This window comes from Balaenoptera borealis (assembly GCF_965194805.1).
Source record: "Balaenoptera borealis genome assembly, chromosome: 3".
Taxonomy (NCBI): Eukaryota; Metazoa; Chordata; class Mammalia; order Artiodactyla; family Balaenopteridae; genus Balaenoptera; species Balaenoptera borealis.
Window position 1 is genome coordinate 168,339,690 of NC_138866.1, and position 24,628 is coordinate 168,364,317.

General features: G+C 40.9%; 1 protein-coding gene across 4 annotated transcripts in view; it reads left to right on the top strand.

Moving 5' to 3' along the window:
- The first annotated feature begins 283 nt into the window (after positions 1 to 283).
- The window catches only part of ITGB1 (integrin subunit beta 1), a 43,261-nt gene continuing 18,916 nt past the window's right edge, over positions 284 to 24,628 (top strand). Inside the window, exons 1-4 of one of the 4 annotated variants that reach the window (XM_082385404.1) lie at positions 284 to 477; positions 18,068 to 18,134; positions 20,273 to 20,358; positions 22,991 to 23,213. In XM_082385404.1, coding sequence (XP_082241530.1) covers positions 18,068 to 18,134; positions 20,273 to 20,358; positions 22,991 to 23,213 — 376 coding nt within the window. In that variant the 5' untranslated portion in view covers positions 284 to 477. Of the gene's footprint in view, positions 478 to 757; positions 933 to 18,067; positions 18,135 to 20,272; positions 20,359 to 22,990; positions 23,214 to 24,628 lie in introns of those variants that run through there. The other 3 variants (XM_082385402.1, XM_082385401.1, XM_082385403.1) reach the window with 3 other exon arrangements.

Consider the following 24,628-nt stretch of genomic DNA (forward strand, 5'->3'; position numbering starts at 1 on the left):
TGAGGATGAACAGAAACCGTATCGAGGATGAAACTTTTCCCTCTCATCCCTGTTCCCCATAAATGGAGCTCCCGATTAACCTAACAAAAGCTGCTCCCCAACTCACCAGTTTTTCTCTAAAACCTTCCTCATCTCCATCTTTCCTGGCACCCACCTCCTCCCCGAGTCTTCCCCTTTCTCAAAGACATAAGTCAAGCAAATCCTCACGCCAGAAAAATAATACCGGCTTTAGCCACTTCCCTTCCCAAAGGGAAACGTTTTTGGTCCCACGAAGCCTTGCAAGGTGAGTGACTAAGTGTCTCGGTTTGTCGGGGACTGAGGCCGCTCCCCGGAGGCAGGGCTTCCAGGGTTCAAAGCCGGGCAGTCCTGGGCCAGCCGGACGGACCGCGGGCCGGACACACGTGCGGCTTTGGGGAAGCAGCACCTAAGACAGGCCGAGAAGGAGGCTCCGGAATTCCCTCACGGGAGGATATTAAGGTGCGCAGGGCCCCGCAAACCCTCCCTCTCCCGGCAGCAGAGGAAACTGAGGCACCGCGAAGGCCGCGGCGGAGTCTGTCGCCCGACCCGGCCGCTCCTTTGTCCCGGGGGGGGCCCCCGCCCCCGCCCCTCCCCCGGTCCCGCACCGCCCCTCCCCCAACGGGCGCGGCTGACGCGGCCCGGGAGGAATGCGCTTCCGGAGGGAGAGGGCGGCGGCGGCGGCCTGAGGAGCGGGATCGCCGCGCCTGGGAGGCGGTGCCGCGGGGGTCGTTTCCTGCCGGGAGGCGGCCCCACGCCGCTGAGTCTCCTCCTCCCGCCCGAGAGGAGGAGGCGGAGCCGCCGCCGCCGCGCCCGATCCCGAGCCCGGGAGGCCAAGCCAGCCGTGGGGACAGGCCGAGCGGCAGCCGCGGAGCACAGGCCGAGACGACCGCGGGGGCCGGACGCCGCGGGAGAAGGTGGGCCCGGGCGGGCGGCGTGCTCGGCGCGCGGCCGGGCCGGGGCCGCGGGGCAGGCGTGGGGGCCGCGGCCTCGGGGCGGATTCCAGTCGTCGGGCGGGGGAGGAAGTCGGGCCGCGCCCGCTCACGGACCTTCCCGGTCGGGGGGCGTCGGAGGGCGCTGGCCTGCCCGGGCGCTGCCCCGCCGAGCCGCGGTCGCGGAGGCCCGGGGCCGGGACCCCCCGCTTGGACGCCGGCCATGGGCACGACCCCGCGGGCTAGGCGCGGACGGGCCTCCGCAGGCCGGCGTCCGGGGAGCGGCCTCGACCCCGGCTGCCCCGAGCCGCCGGCTGCCGGGCCTCCACGCGGGGACCACTCACCCTCGGCTCCAGTCTTGAGTTTGGGGCGTCGCTGAGCCGCCGGGAAACGGGGCGCGGGGTCGGCGCGTCCTGTGGGCCCTTTCCCCTAATGCTGGGTGTAGACGCTGCGGCGGTGTCCAGGGCTAATGCCCGCCCTGTGCCTGATTCGTGCCGTTCCTTAATGCTTCAGAACAAGTTGTATTTTTAAGAATGCCAGGATTTAATGCCTGAGCAATTTTTGTTTCATCAGATTTGTGCTTTTGAGTCAAAACCTAGCGCTAGTAAATTACGCTTTTTAAGGTTCCAATTCCCCATCTGTAAAATGGGAAAAATACCTACACTAATAATAAAACTAGTAATTGTTATAATAACGACAGTAAGGGCCAAGCTTAGCTCTACGCACTTTACCTTTATTTTCTCATTTAATCCCGGAACCGGTCCAACGAGGTAGGTGCCGTTTTTATCCCTATTTTACAAATGAAGAAACTGAGGCACAGGGAGCGTAGGTGGTCATCCAGCTGTATGACGACAACCCATGGGGTCTAGCAACCGATGTTTGAACCACAAGTAACTTTGCAAAAGTACGGTGTAGTGAAAAGCAAATGTAAAATGGAAGACACCTAGAGTAGGTCCTCAATAAATATTAACTCTTTTTCTTTCCTTCTTGGTGTATTAAAAAGATTTTTTTAGAAAGTCTCAGCATGTGATTGGTAATGTTATTAGTAAGGTTTCTTTGGATCTGCGTTCCACAGAAATAGGTGGGTAGAATTACTGGATTATTTTTTATTGTTGTTTTGATTGTACAAAAATAACAAATGCTAATTGAATTTTGATTAGGCATCTTTCTTAAACTACATTCAGCCTTTACAGTAGGTTGTGTAATAGACCACTTTAGAAATGATTAAGGGATTTTAGTTGCAAGTTACCTATTCTAGATTTGTGGACATCTAGGCCCACGGGGTCACGGCTTACTTAAAGAGTCCCACTAAAATGTTCTATTTGAAAATAATGTTAGTTCATTGATTAATAATAAATGAGGGACTGAAGATGATTAACTGATAAATAGAAAACACATGAAACAAATCAATATTTTGGTTACAGGCGTTTGAGGAGAAAGCCATTTTACTCACCCTAAAATTCATTCCCTAGTTAAGAAGACGGGATGTGGTTAATACTTTACTCCTGTGAATAGAAAGCAAAGAAACTCCAAATTAAGTCATGTATGTTGACTTCACAGACCTAAAATTTTAAGTTTTTGTAATGTCGATTCTTTTTAAAAGAATGTTAAGTTCTCTATTAAGATTATTTTCTCAATATTCTGTGTGTGCAAAGTATAGAATCAGCAATATTGAAAATCACTGGATTTAGGTGGCTTTCTCCTCAACTTTCTGGTCAGTATAATTAAGAGCTGCCCCAAATTAGCATCACTGAATGACCATGTAGTTCTATATTGGGGTCGATAAATCCCTAAATCCTGGAGAAACTGGGGACATCTGGTTACTTTATAAAATAGTGAAAATTAACAGTTTCAGGTGGTGCTAGTTTTCATGGGATGCTTGCCGCTTAATAGCTTCATTGCTTGGCTTCTTGCCAAATAAATTGTGGCTTACAGCGTCGGGGGCAATATAATATTCTATCTGAAGAAAATATATATATTTTAAATCATTTTGTAAGTGCACTGGTTTGTTCTTAACTACTCTGCTGGAGTGATGAGATGAAACATCTAACTGGTAAAAGTTTCAGAACTTTGGAGTTCTGAGAATTGACATTTCTGAACGTGTAACAAGCTGAATTAGTATCTGAGAGGATTCATGTGGACTGATTTCCCCACTCTGCATGGAGAGTTAGGATCTGTCAGGTTGTCCGTAGAATTCTAGAAGATCATATTGTGCAAATATGTAAATATCTTTTGTTGTGTTAGCAGGTCTATTCTGACTGGTTATATGTTGTGGGATTTTTGTCCTTTTATATTGCTATTGCAGAGGTGGGAGTCGGGGTCCGGAGGGTGGGCTTATAGGAGTATTAGTAGGGAAGAGTACATTAGTCTTCAGAACCCTGAAATGATAGCAGTATCTATAGCTGTAGAAAACTGAAAAAATTGTATGTATCTAGGTTACAGGAGATGCAGTCCATGAAACCCCCAGAACATTAGCAGCCTTCGAATATGTCAGTAGATGGGTGAAAAAAATGTGGTATCTCTTGTTCAGGAGCTGTACGCAAAAGGAGCTAAACTATACTTTGTAAATTTCTCATCTTTTTAAAGATGGCTAATGATGAGACTTTTACAGAGTTAAGTTTTATTTATAAAATAATTTTTTAAAAAAACCTCTAAGCTTTGTTTTCGGTTTGTGGCTTTGGAAGATAAGGTTAAGGTTAGCTATATTTAGCAGTATGCTAAAGCATGTGTATATCATCTCATCATGAAATGTGTGTATGTGAGTGAAAAACTGCTTCAAATATACATAGTACATACATGTGTAAACACACAATTATAGGACTAATCTCAGTAAACAGTCTCCAAAGTACAGTTTCCTGGACCCCAGGGATGTATAAAATAACTCACTGGAGTGTAGGAAGAAAATATCAGACTTAATTTTATATATATTTTTAATCTCATATTTTAAAGTTTAAATTTTTATTATGGTTTATAATGTCTAGTGTATTGCTGTAGAAGTACATGTATTTTAATTTATAAGTAAATACATATTTTGGAGTACATGTATGCTCAGGGTTTTTTTTTTTAATAATAAAGGTGAGTATTAAAAAGCTTTGGAGATCCTTGGTGTGGGGATGCCTTGGGTGGGGCTACGAGGACTACTTATTTCGGAGGGAGGACGGGTCAGACCTGGTGTCTGAGGTAAGAGAGGAGAAAGGAACTGAAGTGGCCTACGTCTCTGCTTAAGAGGTGCGCTCGGCCGAGGCAGGCAGCGTGACCAGCAGGGGGTGGTGCTGGTCGCCTGGAGGGAGGGGAGTGCTGAACTCATCCTACTGAGACAGCTGGGGTGTAGTGGAATATGCCCATTGCGAGCTTAAAACCAGCAGTCGGGCTGGGAGACTGAGATTGGGGAATTCCTAGTCTGTAAGTACTAGTTGACGCTCTAGGCTGCAGATGAAAATACTGGAGAGCGTGTAGAGTGAAAAGGGGCCGCGGAGAGGCCCTGGGAACACTTTCACAGTCATGGGCCGGGTGGAGGAAAAGGAATCTAGAAAAGCATTTTTCTTCCCCAATTTGTTTGAATTTCTGATTCCTTCCTATGATAGCTAAGTGAGTGACCTGGATATTTTCAGGGATTTCCTGTGATGGGCATGTTTGAGGTGAAGAGAGAAGCATAATTAGGTAAGCAGTTGGATGTAGCAAAGGCTTCTTGATTGGGGAACTTGGGTTTTGGGCAGGCTGGGCCTGAACTTCTCTGGGACAATTGTTGGAACACCTCACCTGGAAAGGGCTTTGGTTTCTGCATCTGCACCATAAAGTGGTCTTTTGGTTTCTCTCTCTCCGTCACCGAAGAGCTGAAGGCCAGCTGTCACATGACCTGGCCCTGCGGAGTGCAGGTCTTCCCTCTCCCGTGAGCAGCCATCCTCTCCTGCCCTCACCCCAGAGGATAGGTGCTGTGCCAAGTCGTGGCTTTGAGAAGGCTGCCAGTGCTGGCGAGCCAAGTGGGTTACTGTTAGCTCTCTGGTCCGGATGGAGCTCTGTTGTCCATGCCTTTTTTTTTTTTTTTAAAATAAATTTATTTATTTTTGGCTGCGTTGGGTCTTCGTTGCTGCGTGCAGGCTTTCCCTAGTTGCAGCGAGCTAGGGCTACTCTTCGTTACAGTGCGCGGGCTTCTCACCGTGGTGGCTTCTCTTGTTGCGGAGCACGGGCTCAGTAGTTGTGGCTCACGGGCTCTAGAGTGCAGGCTCAGTAGTTGTGGCGCACGGGCTTAGTTGCTGCATTGCATGTGGGATCTTCCCAGACCAGGGCTTGAACCCGTGTCCCCTGCATTGGCAGATGGATTCTTAACCACTGTGCCATCAGGGAAGTCCCGTCCATGACATTTTAATCCGTCAGTGTACTGAGTGCCACTTCCCTGAGCAGTGCAGTGCTGAGTGGATGTAGATCAAGAAGTTGACGTGCACCTTTCTGTTGAGGATACTATCTAGTTGGGACAAGTTGTGTTCAATCTAGGGAAACATAGCAAATACCACGGAATGTTTTACACAAGGTACTGTACCAGGTAATATTCTGTAATAGATTTTGAGGAAAAGACAAAAGACGGTATAGTTAGAAGGGAGAATACAGTCTAATTTAGCAAATAAATATTGTTTGACTGCTTTGATATATAATCATACATATATAAGTATATATGCATTTATAGTATAAATATATATACATAAAATGAAGGCTGTATAAAATGAAGGCCTGGATTCTTGCCCTCCAGCTCTAGTCTGGTGTGGTTCACAGACATGATTACAGTTAGTTATAATAGAAATTTGAATTAAAACAACACTGTGTTATTGAGCGTCACTGAAGGTTTGTCATTTACTGCGCTAGACACTATCAAGAATATCTTTTGGGACAAAAAAAGGAGTAGTTAATTCGCTTATGGTGGTTGGTGAAGAGATTAAGAGCCAATGAAGGCCAAAAAAATTTCAGAAAGGTAGAAGAAAAATTAATATTTTATTTTGTTGTAGGGAATGTAGTTTCAGTGGAGTGATGAGGAAAGCATTTGCATGAAAAATTGTGTACCATTTGATGTATGGAGGTCACATTTCCCTGTATAAATGTTTATTGAAGGAATCTGTAAATAACTTAAGCTTTCATAGTCTTTGTGAAATTAGGAGTAATTACTTCTCCAATATTTTATAGTTCATTATTTATTTCAGATAGTAATTTTTTTGCTTCTTAGAAGGCGTGATGGTGGGTCATATCTGATTGTTGGAGGTAGAGATTGTAGTTTTAAAAGTTGCATTTAGTATTATGTTATTTTAGGAAAGCACAACAGGAACACAATAGGGAGTGGATTTGTGCTTACTAAAGAAGCATGGTTTAAAAGGATTTCGAACCATTAATTATGTAGTCACTCAGGTTCTTACGTTTAGAAGTCAGTGAATAAGTTGAAGCAGTAATCAAGTAAGCTGTAATCTGTAGGTCACTGTAAAGATATTTGTGTTACATTCATGGTAATATTTCATCCTTGCAGTAGTTCTGAGGTAGACATTATTCCCATCTTAGTGCTGAGGAAAGTGAGAAATTAATTGATTTCTACCTATATTTAGTTAGGCTTTAAAACATTTTCTCTCTCTCTCTCTCTCTCTCTCTATATATATATATATGTATGTATTTAAAATATATTCAGCACTATGTTTGTTTCAATCCAGTACAGGGCAGAGAAGAGATGTGACAAAAGATATGGTCAAAATTTATTAAAGTTTGGATCAAGTAAGAATTTTGGAGTGACCTACCTAAAAAGTAGATAAAATTACACAAGGAAACATAACTTACAATTCTCCTTAATTGAAATTATGTGGAACAAATCTTGCTTTTAAGTGCTTTTTGATACCATTAATTAAGATGGTAAACTTTTTTTTGCTAGCTCCATTCATAGTTACCTTTGTAAACTTGCCCCAAAGTAAAATTTCTCAACCAAAGCAGTTGCTAACTTATGCTTCTTTTCCCTTCACAGGGAAAGGCAAAATCTATAGACATAGCCAAGTGTAAAGAAGGAACAGCTCACTAGTCTGGTTTGAAATGTATCAATTGCTGAGTAATATCTGTTGAGTGGAAGGAGGATCTCGGAAGAATTAAGTTCAGGCAACTTTTCATGCTCATTTTGGATCAGCCCTTAATATTACGCCTTAATAGCTTTGTTTAAACTGTTTATTTTTTGCTTGTATTTTAAGTCCTTTTGCAGTCTTTGAGTTTATTTTGTGCCCCTTCACCAGTTTTTGGAATTTAATGCTTAATTCATTTTTTTTTTGGCCTCATGTAAAGGCTATAACCTTTTTGATAGGGGAGGTGGTGGTGGTGGTATACCAGTTATCTACTTATTGGATCACTATTAGCTGTATCATAATGTTTCTGATTGCCTTGACTTATTTTGAATTCCCTGTGGTCAAGCCTGCTCTTCCTGTCATGTTGATTCTGTTCCTCATGTGTCTGAGTTCTATAGAGGATTTCAACTTAAATTTATACTTTTCCTCTAGTTTTGTGGTTTTACTGTTCTGATTGCTATTAAATCTATTTGAGATTTTCTAAATTCCTTGAAGAGCATAATGAGTTCATTCTCCTTTTTTTTCAGAGAAGATTCTTCATTTTCTTTCCACTTTTTCTGCTGTAGAAGTTTTTCTTAGATGTTCAGTTCCGTGCCCTTATTTCTCCCCACTTCCAGCTTCTTTATCTTTGAGGCTTTTTATTTGCCCACTAGAAGTATGTCCATTCTTTATCTTTCCGTTGCAGTGTGTGGTGGGTGGTGATGATTGATCTTTCATGTTCTCGTTTTCCTGGAGAAGGTGGGTAGAGTAGTCACTAATGATGAATTTTGTTCTGTCCGTTACTCTGTAATTAAAATATTAGCCCTGTTCTCAGGTTGCAAATTTTTTTGTAAGCCTGTAGCTTTGGAGCAGTTGAACCTTTGTTGTTGGAACTCAACTCAGGCTGTTACTACCTTTGGGCAAGAAGGGGTCAGTGCTCAAAAAAAGCTTTTTTTTCTTCTGGGTGGGAGTAGTGAATTTTAGAAAGTTTTCTACTTCAGACTACTATTTATCGACCACAGTGGGTGGAAAAGGACTTCAAAGGGGGTGTTGTGTCTTTGCCTTGGAGTACTCAACCTCCTCTCTTTCCTGTTCCCTCTCTTTTCCCCCTTTCATCTTTTCTGCTAAGTTTTGTTAATCACTAATTCTAGCTTATTACTTGGGCCATAAGCACCTCCATGGTCACTACCACGCACCTCTTCCTGCCAGAGAGAGGGGGAAAATGTTTAGTTTTAATTGTTCTTCCTGCAAGGGGAAAAGGTGCTCTTGCCCTGGAGGAATTCATCCCCAAGCTCTCACTCTCAAATTTGATGGCACAGAGAAGAGCAGGCTCTCAGAGTTCCTTCCGTTTACATTCTCCCATCTGCTTGCTCTGTGTGGGGAGAAGCAGAATGAACTGCACGGTAATTCCCTGAGGCTTTCAGCTTGGCTCCGTGTTCCTTTTCTAGACTGTGTTGATTTGTAGATATTAATCTATTATTGGACTATTTATTTTCTTCCTTTTAAAAGCAGATACAGAAAATAGTGATGGTGGTACAGACTTGAGATGAATCCAACCTTATTATATTTTTAGGAGAGGCTTATAATATATCTCAGTATAGGTATCTGAATCTTTTTCACCAGTAAGGTGAAAGGATTTAAAATGTTAGGATATAAAAAAGGAAGCATATTCTGTTCTCTGGAAGAGAGTATTTGACTGGTGAGAACCCTTAACCTTTCTTATTAGAAACCTACTTATATTGAAAGCTTGGGCTTTCGAATACTCCTGGGTTCCCAGCTTTGTCATCTGTGTGTCTGGTACATGGTAGCTATGCAATAGGTATTTATTGACTTGAATTTAATTAGTTGTATTGAATAAAAATGTGTTCTTGTGCAAAGATTTTGTAGGAATAAATCTTTTATGGATGACTTCCTTTTGTACTATGACCTTTTGGGCATAGTTGGCTTCTGGGCACCTAATTTTAAAACTTGAAGTAAATGTAACTCACCACATTTTTTTAAAAGTAATTTTTCTCTCAAGTGTAATTGTTTAATTTCTACAAATAAAGTACTTATAAAATTTCTGAAGATTTTATCTGCAAATGTAAAAAGAAATGCCAAATGAGTGATTTGTCACATTGTTAAAAACATTAATGGGTAATAAGTGTGTATTTAAAAGTTTGAACAGCTCATAAAACCACATTTAACCTTGGTGAATAAAGATGAGCTTACAGTGGAGATAAAAATAATTATGTACAGTTTTTGACAAGGGGAACAATTGCACATATTTGAGGTTGTTAACCACTAAAAGGAGATTGTTTCGGGGAGGTGTTTAACATTATTTACTGTTCAAGGGATGAATTATGACCCTTTAGATAAAATTAAGCATAGTAAGAAATGATATTAGGATGAAATGCTTTTGTAGGAATGAGACCATAACTTGTGGGTATACTCATGAAATTTGACAATTAAAATACTTTTGTTGGCCTCCAGTCACTTTGAAGGACTAAGAAATAAACTCACAGGACATTTTAAGTCCTTTCCAGTTCTGTGCTCTGAGTCAGTTCTAACAGTAGAAGGATGTTCTTTTATCTTTAAAATAGTGACTGAGTAGGCCTTCAAAAAATTGTAGTTTAATGGAGCCCAAAGTCAGGTCATAGCTTCAGAATTCAGATGGTCTGGTTTCAGTTCTACCTGTGCAACTTTGGAGAAGTTATTTAACCTCTCTGTGGTTTGGTTTCCTCATCTATAAAACAAAGGTAATATCATTCCCAACCTTGTAGAGCTACTTAGAGAAGATAGTTAGCTGTTATTATTTTTATTATTGTCATCATTATAGTCATTTGAAGGTGGCGGAATAAAAGTAAGATAACTTTCTGTTACAAATTACCTTAAATCATCAAAACCTCAGTTACTGTATTACTCTTGTCTGCGCCTGGTGCGCCTCGTCCGGCCTCTTCTGAATGAGCAGATCTCCTGTTTAAGTAGTCCTCAGCGGGCAGCAGTCCCTCAGTGAACCAAACTGGTACAAGCTTCTGATCCAAGTTTCTCCTATATCTTTTCAGGGCAGTTTCCTTCTTTCTTTTAGCCTCTCCTAGATTTGCTTCCCCATGACAGAAGAAGCCTCAAGTCATTCTTCCCTATTTCTATTTGTATTAGGTATGTTATCCTCCACCCTGATCTTTTTTTAAGGTGATTCGTGATACTAACATTCAGAAATATCTGTGCTTTATCTAATGTAGTAATAAAGAGCACTGAGGTTTTTCTGCTTTTATTGTTTTACATGCAATTTGTTCTAAATATAATTGTTAGAAAGTAGAATAATCCTACTTAAATGTGGAACCTAAAATAATTATCTAATTATACTTAACATAATAATTAGTATCTAATTAATATAATAATTAGCATCTGATTAAATCTTATTATATACAATATAAGGTTTTGATGTCATATCAAAATAATATTTGAGTGGCTATAAAAATCAACCTTCATCTATTGTTCGCAGTTGTGTTCTTTCTAACCCTTACACTTTATCCTTTCTTCCATATCTTGTGTTTCACCTAACATGGGTCAATTCAGAGTTTTTGGTTATAATTATGATTGAAAAAAAAGCAAAACATTCAAACATGGTTACTTTTTTTTTTTTTTTTAATTGGAGTATAGCTGTTTTACAGTGTTGTGTTAGTTTCTACTGTACAGCGAAGTGGAGTTCCCTGCGCTGTACAGCAGGTTCCTGTTAGTTATCTATTTTATACATATTAGTGTATATATGTCAATCCCAATCTCCCAATCCATCCCACCCCCCCTTTCCCCACTTGGTGTCCACACGTTTGTTCTCTACGTCTGTGTGTCTGTTTCTGCCTTGCACACAGGTTCATCTGTACCATTTTTCTAGATTCTACATATGTGCATTAATATACGCTCTTTGTTTTTCTCTTTCTGACTTACTTCACTCTGTATGACAGTCTCTAGGTCCATCCATGTCTCTACAAATGACCCAATTTTGTTCCTTTTTGAAACATAGTTACTTCTTTATTGAATCAAGTTGTTGAGCTCCAGCTGTAATGTGTAGTAATAATGATAACACGTACCATCTAGGTAGTGCTTACAATGTGCCAGATGCTGTTTTAAATGCTTTATATTTACAACTCATTTAAACTTCACATAACCCCTATAAGGTAGGAACTACCTTGCCCATTTTAAAGATGAAGAAACCGCGGCATAGATTAAATAACTCTCCAGTGTCACCTACCTCGTCAGGGGTTGATCAGAGGTTTCAGTCCAGGCATCTGGCCCCACGGTCCACACTCTGAACTCTGCTACGCCGTAGCGAACGGTGCTGGGCACAGCACTCTGCTTGCCCTCGTTAAGCTTACTTTTTTTTTTTTTTTTTAACCTCAGAATATCTGCAGTTATCTTTAGATTCTTTATTTATTAAATATTAAGATACTGTGCTAGGTACAGAGGGCATGGAGAATTGACTTATACAAGATGACAGTTCATAAGGCAGGTCAGCCTTACTACACATCTGTAGTAGATGGGTAAGAGTTACATACATCTTAAATACTAAATCTTTTAAACAGAGGTTGTTTGTGCTTGTCTTAATATATGTATATGTCTGTATGTGAATCACCCGGCTTAAATCCCCTCCCCAGTTCTTGCCATCATTGAGGCTCTCAGGAGTTCATGCAGGTGATACTTCTCACATTCTGGTCTAACACTTGCTCTTTCAACTCCCGTGGCTTTGAGCGCTGGACTAGGAACCTCTTCTGTCCTCCTCACTTCCTCCTGGCCGCCTCTGGGTCCGGCCGCTGCTGCTCAGAGCGGTTCTGTGACTCACTCTGGCTGACTGCATCTTGCCTCAGGTGCTTCTGTCTTTTCAACCCCTGGGGCTTCTCCAGCAAGCCCTGTCTGTCCCTAGGATGAGAAGCTGGCAGCAGCCTTCTGGGCTGCTACACTGTTGTTCTTGGAAGTGTGGTGCAGTTCACACCCTTGGGGCAAACTTCTCCCTGTGGGGACTCGAGCTGACAGACGTGTGTCTTCACGGTGGTCCTCCTCTGGACACACTTTCTGCAGTTGTCCCTGGTATTCTAGGGGGACTGGTTCCAGGACACGCCCCGTCTGCCCCACCCCCGACCAAATCCACAGAGGCTCGGGTCTCTTCTATACGATGGTGTAGTATTTGCATGTAACCTATGCACTTCCTCACATATGCTTTAAATCACCTCTAGATGACTTATAATACCTAATAAAATGTAAATACTATGTAAATAGTTGCCTGTGCAGGGCACATTCAAGTTTTGCTTTTTGGAACTTTTTGGAATTAAAAAAAATTTTTTTTCCATCTGTCATTGGTTGAATCCGCCAATGGAACCTATGGATTCTCAGGGGGTGAACTGTATACACTTCTCAGAACTTCTCAGTAAGACCAAGCCCCCAGGCACCCACTGTGGTAGCTAAAGCGCCCCGGCCTTTTCTCTTCTTGGCTTGCTCTCTTCAGCACCTCTCTGGTTCCCAGGTCACCTTCCGAGTGAGCTGCTAGCACACATGCTTTTATCTCAGGCTCTGCTTTGGGAACAGATCCCAGCTAAACCAGTTCCCATAGCTGTCTCCTCACCTAGACCTTTTACCCAACACTGCCTGCCCCTGAAATGTTACCCCCGGCTCTTTAGCCCCTTTCTGTCATCTGCACCCTGATCTCTAGGCCTTTGACTTTGACCTCTTCTCTTCGTTGATGTTTTGTCAGCGCTGCCACTGCTTTGACCCCTTCCTCCTCCTGCACTTGCTCTGTAAACAATGGAATTAATGCAGCAGTTTCAAATTGGAGTTTAAGGACCCATGGGAGGTAGTCTCAGCGATTTGAGTGTTTTTACAAGAATTTCTAAAAATTTTGGGCTTTTGTGCAAATAATTATAATAATAAGCAACCAGTATGTGGATTATCTGGTTGACCACCTTATAACTGAGTATATATATATATATATATATGTTATTTCAGTGCCTATGTTTGTGTTTGTTTGTATGTGTAAATGAATTGTGGTTCGTAATGTACAAGAGCCTGGAGCATGAGGCATTTTACATCTAGCTGTAAGTTGGCTTGCGTATACTTAAGTGAACTGAAGATTGTTATCCCTAGGGTATCTACAGTAACTGTTTGCTATTTAAAGAGGGTCTGCATAGTAACTAATTCTGAGAAACTCTTCTTTCCTGGGCTTCTAAATAATGTCCAAGAAAAATGTCATACAGTTTAACATATTTCAGCAAAAGTTTTTGAGCATTGATTTTATGCCAAGTACTTCTGGGTCCTGTGTTCTTGGAGCTTAGAACCTGTCAGGGCAGACGCTTAACAGGTAGTTTCAGGTGAGATGAGTGTGAGAAATGCGTCTTTATAGATTGGGGTGTCCGGTACCTGCTGGGCCCTCATCATTGCTCTATAATCCTGTTGCATCTTCTTGATTTTCTTCAATCTTCCAACTCCCCCCTCCCCTTTTCTCCCAGCACTTGTCCTTGCTTCCTATTTCCGGAAAAAACGTGAGCTGTCATGCGTGAACTCGCTCAGCTTTTTACCCCCTGCCCTGACTTAGAGAAAGATGCTGCACCTCTATTCAGGGGAATATGCCCCTTGTGCTCCACACCTCTTTGCTCCAGGGGGGGCCTGGCTGCATCACTCTCTTCGTGTCTGCCTGCAGCTCTCCTCTCTTCCTTAGTATTCTTTTCTTCACAGTCTCAACCATCTTCATAATTTCATTGCCATCCACAACTCTTGGGTATGTATCTCTAACCCTGAATTCCTGAAAGCTAGGCCCATAGGTCTTAATTTCCCAGTTTGTATCTTTCCTAGATTTCACACAGGCCTTTCACATTCCATATTTCTAAATCAAAATCAGTATTTTCTCCCCTAACTCCGTTCTCCTTCTGTCTTCTTCATTTGAAAGTGATGATTCCCTTCTTCTCTCACCCTACTTATCTAAGCAACCATCTTCCTTATCTAAGCAACACTCAGATCCCTCCTAATCTCTGATTCGTCTTGTCCACTGTTACTCTGAAACCTCAGCAGGAAGTTCTGTACCTGTCCAGTAGCTCCTGTCTTGCCATTCATCCTCTACCCCACTGATTCTCTGCCACTTACATGTTGTCATGTTACTACCCTGTGCCATTTTTTTCCCGCTTCCTTGCTACATGTAGAATAGAATATAAACTCTTAACGTGAATGGCATTTAAGGCTCTCTGTAACCTGACTGTAACCTCCTGCCTTGCTGGTATCGGTTTCTGTTATTTCCAGCTTATAATTTAGGTCTCAGAAATACCCAAGTACTTTAAGATTCTTTTTGGCCTTTATGATATTTTAAGATTTTAACATAATTTATACTTACTGTAGAAAATTACAGGGATAAAATAATCACTCCTCCCACTGACCAGATTTAACTACAAATAACGTATAAATACATTTTTTCTAGTCTTTTTTCTGTAAAGCTAGAGCAAATCAATTCCAGTTTGGAGGGAGAGAGAGAAGTCACCCAAACATGTATGTTTAGTGATAAGATTGGAAAGAAGTTACTACAGTTCTTCTCAGGACTCCGTGGCCTTGCACGTGCAGACCTTTTGCCTGGGGTGTTTCTCTCCAGTGCCTACCCGTTTCCTATGAGGCTGCGGTTTGAGCCACCATAAAGCTTCTGAACTTGCCCCGGCAGATTTTGGCATCCTCAGTGCACTTTGTCCTTATCTTCATTATAGAAACCACCATATCACATTGTAATTATTTGTATTTTTTGTCTTTGAACTGAAAATTCCTTGAGACAGCGATCTTTGCATCTCCAGTAGGGCACAGGGCCTGACAGAGTTGGCCGAGGAAGAACGTCCAGAAGGTAGGGGAGAAGCCAGTAAAGTTCTCGGGAATAGAGTGTGTTAATAAAGAACAGTGAGGTTTAGTGAGTGTTGCTGTGTAAATTCGTTGGGTGGTAAACTGAGGTACGTCCCCAGGTACGTATTGTAGGCAGGCACTAAAGTTTTGAATGAATGGATGAATGGATGCAGAGAGTAGGATAGGCCTGGGAAGTTTCCTTTTTCAAGAGCAGTTTCACATGCACGGTGGGAAGCGGACACCCAGTTACACAGGTGGAGGAGGGAGAAGGAGACCCAGGTAGACAACTATCTCTAGACCTTTGATCATGAAGACAGTGCAAGTTAGGATGAGGACGGGACCTGAAGGCATCTCTCCCTGGTGGCCTCTCCTCAGGAGTTGTCCTGTGTGGAGTGCTCTCGCGGGGACACTCCTGGGGCACCTTTCTCGGCTGAGAGTCACCTGGGGTATAGGCCCCACCTCCCAGGAGAGGGGTTTTCAGGCCTGGGGTTCTCCCTGGACCACACACTGACCGGTGTCTTGAAGTCTCAGGGGCTTGAAGTCTCAGGGGCTCTTGGGGTGCCATCCTTCCTCCCTGCCCCCTTCGCCCCACCGCCTCTTTGCTGCCTGCTCTCCTCAGGGCCGCCCCTCACTGCTCTTGTCTCCGCCTGGTCGTCCTCATGGCTTTCCTTTATCCCTAATTGCCGCCGTCTTCTGTCTCCTAGGGCTTCTCTGCTTCCCGGGGAGAAAGCCTGCCCTTTGCAGGCCTGGCCACCGCCCTGGCGGGGCTGCTGCTGGCCTCGGGCTGCCCTCCACCCTGGTCCTTTTGGTGGCTCTACAGCCCTTGTGCTGCCTGCTTCCTCAGGAGGCTGATCTTTGGCACATCAAGGTTTATAGAAGGAAAAGAAAAATGGTATTAAAGTAGTATTTTAAAGCTACGGGACCTAAGAATGTTAGGAAACTTTTTCTGCTACCAAATAACTTTATCTTAGTGGTGCTTCTCTGAGCTGTGTAACTTTGAAAGGTTCCCCAAGGTAGTCTAGTGGTCCTTAAGGTGACCTGAGTTGTATCCTGAAGACACACGTATTAGAGTCCATACATGGAACAAATATTCGTTCTGTTCTCTTTGTGTAGAAACTGCCCAGATGCTCCATTCATCACAGTCACGCATTTCTTCGGGCGTCTTACTGTTCCAGGTCCTTTTAATCATAGCTTTGGAATTGATAACATTATTTGAATTGTTTAGAATTATACTCTGCATGGATTTTGTTACACATTGAACCTTTTAGTCAGGCCTTAAAAGGTGAACTGTCAGGCATTTCACACTTCGGTGACCCGCAGCTTTTGTTGGGCTTTTGGATGCAGTCACAAGTAATAACGTAAGCAAAGCTGTGACATAACAGAACTGGCTGCTCTGAGCACGGTTGCAAAGTGGATGACTGTGCAAGTTATTCATACTGCTTTTCTCTGGGAAACCAGAAAATGTGAGCAGCATTTGGCAGAGGAAACCCAGTATCCCAGGGGTGCTCAGAGCATAACTTTAAAGCATATTCTTGGAGCTGTGGGATTGTATCCTGGAACGTAAGCCCTTGAAAATGAGGGTTTTTGAAAGAAATTTTTTTTCCTTATTAAAGGAAATTCACCAAGAAAGAAAAAAATTCCACACAGTACCCTGCCGTAATTGTTTTTACTAAGAAAGTGAAAAGAAGAAAACACTAAAACAATTTAAAAACAAATGAACCCATTGTCCTTATATTATGCTTATAACTCTGTCATCTCCAGGATTCTTTGGTTACTTTATACGTTTATATACTGTTATTTTTACATACCTGTCATCTTAATGTGTTCTTTGCATCCAAAAGTTATTCTATAAACCTTCTGATGTTACTACATTTTATTCTTTTGACTCTAGTAGTCCATCAAGTTGATACAGTTAGCCCTTTCCCCATCATTCTAGGGGACGTTGGCACTTTTGTCTGTTATAAACATGCTAGAGTCTATACTGAAAGTGTATGAGCATGTGTATCACTTTATATTTTAAATTATTAGGATGAATTCCTAGTAGCTCATTCACTAAGTCAGAGGGTAGAAACAGTTTTAATGCTTTTTGATAGAGATTGTTAAATTATTTTCCCCCAAGTTATACCGGTTTACAGCCATCTCTGGTCTCTCTTAGCCATCTGCAGTAAGTCTTTGTTCTGTTGTTTTGTTGGGTTAAAAAACTTTTGTTTTTTTTTTTTCTGCTTGCTGGTTTACCTTACATTGCTTTAATTTATATTTCTTTGCTAAGTAGTAAAGCTAAACTTTGCTTGGTGGGGGGGTGTTATAATCTGCTTTTGGTGTTTTTGCATTCTTGCGGAAGGGGCAGGGGTTCATGCATAATATTAGACTGGCTACTAGCCCAAGAGCAGTAGAAGTAGTTCAGGGACAGGGTCAGCAACCTGTGGCTATAGCCGTCTTTGACCAACTCTGGTAAGGTGTAGATTAATGTTGTGAAAACTTTGCTTCACAGAAAACAGTTACATACCTAATGGTTGGAGTTTGAGGTATCCTGCTTAATATACAGACTCTTAATTTTTCTTTAGAGATTCTAAAAGACACTTAAGCCTCTTTCAGGTCTTCTTATGTCCCTCTCCCCCACTTCTGTGTAGTTTGTAGATCTAGAAATTGTAGGAAATTGAACTGAATATTTTACTAATTCCATGCACAGAAGTTGATTTTCTTAAGAAATAGTTACAGGACATCAAACTCAAAAATTGAGTTGGGGCCTTGTGCAGGATGTTGGTCTTAGCCTTAGAAGAAATAAAAACTATTGAAAAGCTGTAAGCAAGGGGATGACATGATCAGGATTTTGACAGGTTCGGGATTTTGACAGGTTCAGTGTTGAGGTAACTGAGGCATATGGATATGCCTGTTTGGCCCCCTAGGAGTCACAGGAGGTAATAGAGATTCCATGGGACAAAGACTTAATAGCTTTTAGGTGCAGGAATACTTGACACTTTTTTTTGTGAGCACTGTTAATTAAATATTAATGTATAATTGATGTGGAGAAAAGTAAGAGTGGATTCTGGGACTCTGGAGTGGAAGATGAGGTACTGGGGGGAGAGGTGGATGTTGAGTGTGGAGAAGGGCTGGGGAAGAAGATGCATTACGCTTATAAAATCAGCGGACGGTCAGGTGAGTGGGAATGATTAGGCTTTATATGTTGTTTTTCCTTAATATAACATGGTACATTTTATATTTCAGATGAATTTACAACTGATTTTCTGGATTGGATTGATCAGTTCAGTTTGCTATGTGTTTGGCCAAACAGGTAAAAAAAGTTTCATAGTTGTCTTTTCACTTCAGTATCTTGTGTCACTTTTTGACCACTTTAGATGCCTGGAAAAACCTACATCAGGTCGTCTTGCTCCTTCTGAAAGCCTTGCTTCACCTCCCTCAGAGTTGAGGGCGGGGCCCTTCCAGTGCCTGCAAGGCCCTTTCTCAGGCTCTCCACCAGTCCCCCAGAGTGACAACGGGAATAGGATGCGCTGCACAGAGCTCGTTGGGGAGTGTCATAGAGTGTGTAAGTGAGCGTGGAGAGAGCGAAGGCGCGTTACCTCGTTAGAAGGAAACGAAGTAAATGTGTAGAGCAGTGGGTTATGAACTATCCACTACTATCTGAAAGAATGAAAGCAGGAACAGTTGGCTTTCCAGAAGATGTTCTTGCTCTTTGATCAAAAGTCTTGCAAAATGTTGGCGTCATATAGGAGAGGAATGAAAAATAAAACTGAAAATATATTTAATCCTCTTATAAACCATGGTGCATCCACATCTGGAATAACGGATGTCCAATTCTGTTCTCCAAATCTCAAAAAATACACTGCATAGAACAATTGTTTGATATTAGGGTGGAAGGACTTACCACATGGAAAAATGAAGAAAGAAACCGCAAGGGAAGTTATTGATAAATTTAAATTACATAAAACCAGCAATAACATAAAAAACCAAAGTATCTATGTGTCAGAACACCATCGACAAAATGAGAAACTAAATAAGGATTTAATTTCACTTACAAATGTAGAGCTCCAATAAAAACAGATGAACATGATAATAGAAAATTTGCAAAAGATGTAACAGAAAATTTATAAAAGAAATGGCCAGTAAAAATACGAAAAAGAATGAAACCTTCAGTAACTGACAATTAACTTGATGTTCTTATTTATACCTGTTAAATGAATTAAAAAAAATCTTTGCATTAAAAAGGTGTTTCTTGTTGAGGGTGTGGTGAAATGGTGTGTGTACACTGCTTGTGGGAGTGTGCATTTGAACGTTACTGCTGCAGAGAAGTTAGTGTGTATTGAGAATCTTTAAAAGTTAATACTCTTTGCCTCAGTATTTTTTTTTTTTTAATTTGTGATAAGGAAATAATCAGAGTTTTACATTACAAGAATGGTCATCAGAGTGGGTGCATATATATATGCATGTATGTGTATATATGTGGAGGGTTCGTGTGGCATGTGTGAACTATGCAATTAAAAACAGTCTAAATTTATCCATCATTAAATAGGATACATTATTATAATGGAATATGTAATCATTAAAGCCATGTTTTTGAAGAATTTGGAATGAAACATTTGGATTAAGTATAAAAAGTAGTATATAAAATATATATCCTTGATTTCATTTAAATAATGTCTGTATATGCCTGCTTCCTTGCTATTTTTTTATTTATCTGCTTAGAAAAAAGACTGGGAAGAAATATACAAAAAATGTTAACAGTAGTTATCTCTTAGTGAGCAGGTTTTGAGTGATTTTTAGTTTGTTCTTTATACTTTTACGTATTTTCCAAATTTTTTATAATGAGCGTGTGTTAGGTTTATAATCAGAAAACATACATTGGAGACAGTCCATATTAGCACTTAGCACACGGCAGACATGCTGACCCTTACACGGATTTAAAGAGCTATATGGCGTGCTTTGAACACAGACCTGAGAAATCAAGGGGTTGTGGATTGGATGAATATGGACTTTTCAAGTATTTAACAAACGAAAATGAAAGTGCCTGCTTGCGGGGGTGGGGTATGGGTGTGGCGGGATGAGTTAAATGAAGAGAAATAATACTTTTACCCAGTTGTAAGAACACTCCTGAGAATTAATGACCATCCAACATGAGAGAGCCTGAAATCATGCCTTTGGAAAAAAAGGACAAATGTATAGATTAAGGGTACCTAGTCTTTGCTATAGAAGACAAGAGAGATAACTGTGTCTTTTTATGGTTCTCTGTGCCAAGATGATCCAAAATCACCTCTCTCTTGGGGGTAGGTCTGAATCAGCTTAGTAACGAGGTTCATAGTGTTTATATTTAACGTTTGTATATGTTGTATTATTTGTCATTGTGATCCAGATTTTTCACTGTTCTCTCTCTTGAAACTTCAAGTAAAGTGGTCTGTTCTTTGTTTCTCCTGACAGATGAAAATAGATGTTTAAAAGCAAATGCCAAATCATGTGGAGAGTGCATACAAGCAGGGCCAAATTGTGGATGGTGCACAAATTCAGTAAGTAAGATTGTTCAAGTCTTTCCATCTATCCTCTAGTCATTTAGTGTTGCCCAAAACTGTACCCTTGGGAAGTGCTCGATGTGACTTCTCACCTCCTCATTGTTGACTGAAGGAGCGTCAGCTCTGTGTGTAGCCCTGAGTGATGCTCTGGGGCTGTGCTGCCCGGCACGGGGCCCGCTAGGCACGTGTGGTGCTGTTGAGCACCTGAGATACGGGTGGTCCAGACTGAGAATTGCCGTCAGCCTTAAATACATGCCAGAGATTGAAGACTTAGCATTTCAACATTAATGATTTTTGAAATCACTGACATTTTGTATATATTATTAATTTCCCGTTTCTTTTTTTCCTTCCTCTTGGCGTGGCTACTAGACAATTGAAAAATACATACGTAGCTCCCCTTTGTAGTGTGCATTGTTTCTATTGGGCAGCTTCCCAAAAACCTCTAGCCATTTCATTGGACTGTTCTAGATTTTTCCCTTTTTCTATGGTGGGAGAGGTATACATTAACCCGCCTAATTGTGTCTTAATTAAACTAATATACACTTGATTTGCATCCTAATCAAAGCCCATTGAGGTTAGGCTTTAAATTTTATTCATTCTTGTCGTCTCTGTACATTGCTTAACATGGTACCTTCCACAAAGCTTACTAAATATTGAATGAATGAATGAACAGATGAATGCTAAGTTGGTACTGGAGGTAACGGGAAGTCATTTTGAGGGTATATAATTTATTTACAGGTGAATAATATCAGAAGGTCAAAGGCTTATTGTTTGTTTTTACTCAGGCAGTTGACCCCGCAGTCAGGTGCCTGTTTTGTGGGCGTTACTGGTCAAATGTCAGATATTTCGTATGATTTGACCTATGAAAGGCAAAATGAGAAGTTTTCGTTTTGTTATTTTAAAAATTTTCTACTGGCACCTTCTGTTCTCCTAAAAACGGTATTCTGGAATTAAATTGGAGACAGTGAAGGAAATAGGGAGTGCCTTGAGTTTGTCTCGGACTAGGCTTACTTAACTGAAACTCTTGGTTTTCTTACCTGGAAAATGAGCATGATCTGCCTCCTTTATCTGTGTTCTTACAAGGATCAAATGAACCTAAAGCAGTTTCACTTAGAAGGTTATAATAGTGGAACGTGCAGTTCTCCACAACAGCATCCATTTTATGAGGGTCACAGTTTATCTGGGGTTTAGGGTTATCCTAGCCTAACTATTCTTTCAATAATTTAGCCATCTTTGTGGCATAATTCTTAAATTATTAAAGGTATTTTGGGATATCTTTAGTGATATTTTACTTGAGTGTTGTGATCTTAGTTTCCTGGATTGGCTAATATTTGGAAGTGGATCCTGCACTGGGCCCCTGTGCTCTGGCAGCATTTTAGGTTTGACCACACATAAAAGTTGTGCAGCTTTGAACCGTCGGGCCCATGGTTCTCCCTTCCAGTTTTTCTAAGTACAGAAAGGCTCTCATTTAGTACTATGTTTCCTTTAAAAAATAACTGATCAAAACCATTTTGTAATCTTTGTATATAAATATCCTCACTTTATTCAGCACCATGAAATTGGTAGATAATAGACAACCATACAAAACATAAAGTGACCCCAAATGAAAGGCATTTCCTCATTTTCCCAATGTCAAGATTTTAAAAAAGATTTTTGGCCAACTAAATACAAATTTTTTGGGGTATATGTGAAAAAGTTAAATGTCTATTAGGAGTACACATTTTAAAATGATATACACACATATACATGAATACACCGTCATTGTTCCCCTTCCTCACATTTATGAAAAACGTATTTAGAACCTTTACATGCATCTTAACAGCAGTGTTTTTGCTTTCACTTAGTCAGTCATCTGATAATAATAGCACATTTTAAAATCATGTCACTAGTGGAAATTTTAGCCCATGCCACAGGTACCATTACAACTTTTTTTATTTTTAAAAAATTCACCCTATATATGTTTTTGACCCTGTCATATAATCACGTACTATGTTTTTTTTAAAAAGTAAGTTCTAAAAGGCTTGTTTACAATAATAGCCAATACCTAAAATATTTTTAAACCTCCAAGAGTACTTACTAAATTTGTGGTAAATTTCTTGTTCTCCTTTTTAAGAAAGGTTTTAGGGTGACATGTTTTCCCTAAACATTGAGCTGTTCAAAGTATCCTGAAGGATGCTGCTACATAATATGAGAGACCCTAAGAATTTTTCTCAGGGAAATTTTGGAAAAAATATTTGTCTGATATTTGGTTATATATATTATTAGTGGCTCTTAGCCATGCTAAATAAGTAATTTCACAAAAGAAATTTCTTTGAGTAGATACTCTGAATTTGAACATGAAATGGTTAAAATGTACACTTAGGTCAGTCCTCTAAGTATTACTAAAGTAATATGGTACTAGTAATATATTAGCAATAACGGTATTACTTTCAAGGAAAAATTTTTGTTTTTATCTGTTTTGTTTATTATGGTTTGGATGAAGGGAGCATTTTGTTTAAAAACCAGAAATGAAATACATTAGATGTGTTACCTGATTTTTGCAATTTAATTAGTTATTTGCAGTTACGATGATGTAAAAGGTTTGACCACTATACTTTTTATTTATACCTATATTTTACACATCGTTTAGACATTTTTACAAGAAGGAATGCCTACTTCTGCTCGATGTGATGATTTAGAAGCCTTAAAAAAGAAGGGCTGTCATCCAGATGACATTGAAAATCCCAGAGGCTCCAAAGATATAAAGAAAAATAAAAATGTCACCAACCGTAGCAAAGGAACAGCAGAGAAGCTGCAGCCAGAAGATATTACTCAGATCCAACCACAGCAGTTGGTTTTGCAGTTACGATCAGGTACAGAAATCTGATTCTATGAATGCCTTTGTGTCTACTTGAGCTTTTTGACAACTTTCTGTAAGTTTCTGTTGAGGGTTCGTTTTCACATGTGGACTGACACTCAAATAGAAATGTTGAATACATTAACTTCTAGAAATTTTTTGCAGGTATAACAGTTTGTAAGACACATGTACCTGAAGTAAATGTTACCTGTGTCTAGTGTAAATTCTGTTAAAGATTCAGAAAGTATTAGATTTAATGGGTTTTTAAAGATAAAAATGTCCATCTTCTGGTATAATTACATAATATAAAGACAACATTTTAATCTATTTTTTCCTTTGTTTTTGTTCAGTATTGATAACATTAAGGTTTTCAAAAGAATCTGGAGCAGTCCTGCATCTGGGAAAAAGAAAGACAAAACAAGCCCCCTTTCTCCTCTTCTAGTTTCCTGCCCCTTCCTCTCAGAGGACTGTCCTGTGCCTGCCTCCCCGCCGCCCCTTCCCCTCCTGCTCTCTCTCCAGCCTGGTGCCGGCAGCCTTCCACTTCTAGAGCTGCTCTGGCAGAGCTCTGCTGGCACCTGGAACCACCAGGCCTGGTGGACCCTCGTCAGGCCTTTTTTTTTAGCCTTCCTGCGATCCAAGCGATGCCTTCGAGCTTCTTGAAATGCTCCCCTTGCAGCTTCTGCGATAACATTCCTACTTTTCTTCGTATCTCTTAACAGTGCTTTCCAGTCTCCTTTCTGTGTCTTTTTTCTTCCTTCCTCTTTGTAGTCCACTTAATTGTTGGTTTTCCTCTCATGGCTTTAAAGCCATTTGTGGGCTGTAACACAGACTTTTAAGCTCCAAACCCAGTTATCTAACTGTCAACTAGAAGTCTATATAGAGAAAATCTGCAAGTTAGAAATTTAACGACTTTTCACCCAGACCTCTTCCTTCTCGTGTATTTTCTGAGTGGATTATATCTCACACCTCTGGTACATCTCTTCTCCTTCCTCATTGTTTCAAATCCTTATCATCTTTTTCTTAGATTTTTGCTATAGTTTCTTAACAAGTTTCTTTGTCTCTATAATCATCTTTAAAACTATTCTTCAGGTTTTCTACAGTGAAAATCAGGTTATGTTATTCACTGCATATAGTGCGTCCCATTAAACAAAGAAGAGTCTTCACACTATAACGTTAGTCTCTAAAAAGTCTGGTGTCCCCTGTAGTGTATCTGCCTCACCCACCCAGTCTAGTTTATGTCGTTCTGGCTGTCTGTTTTCTTCTGTCATAGTTATCAACCCACTGTTTGCCTGTCTTGCCTGCTGTGGATGGGGAATGCTGTCTTTTTCACCATCCCCGGGGCGTGGCATTTTAAGTATTTGTGATTGAAATGAGCACACATCCATTGATTCAGTAACCTGTGGAATGCCCAGGATTTTGTAAACACTGTGT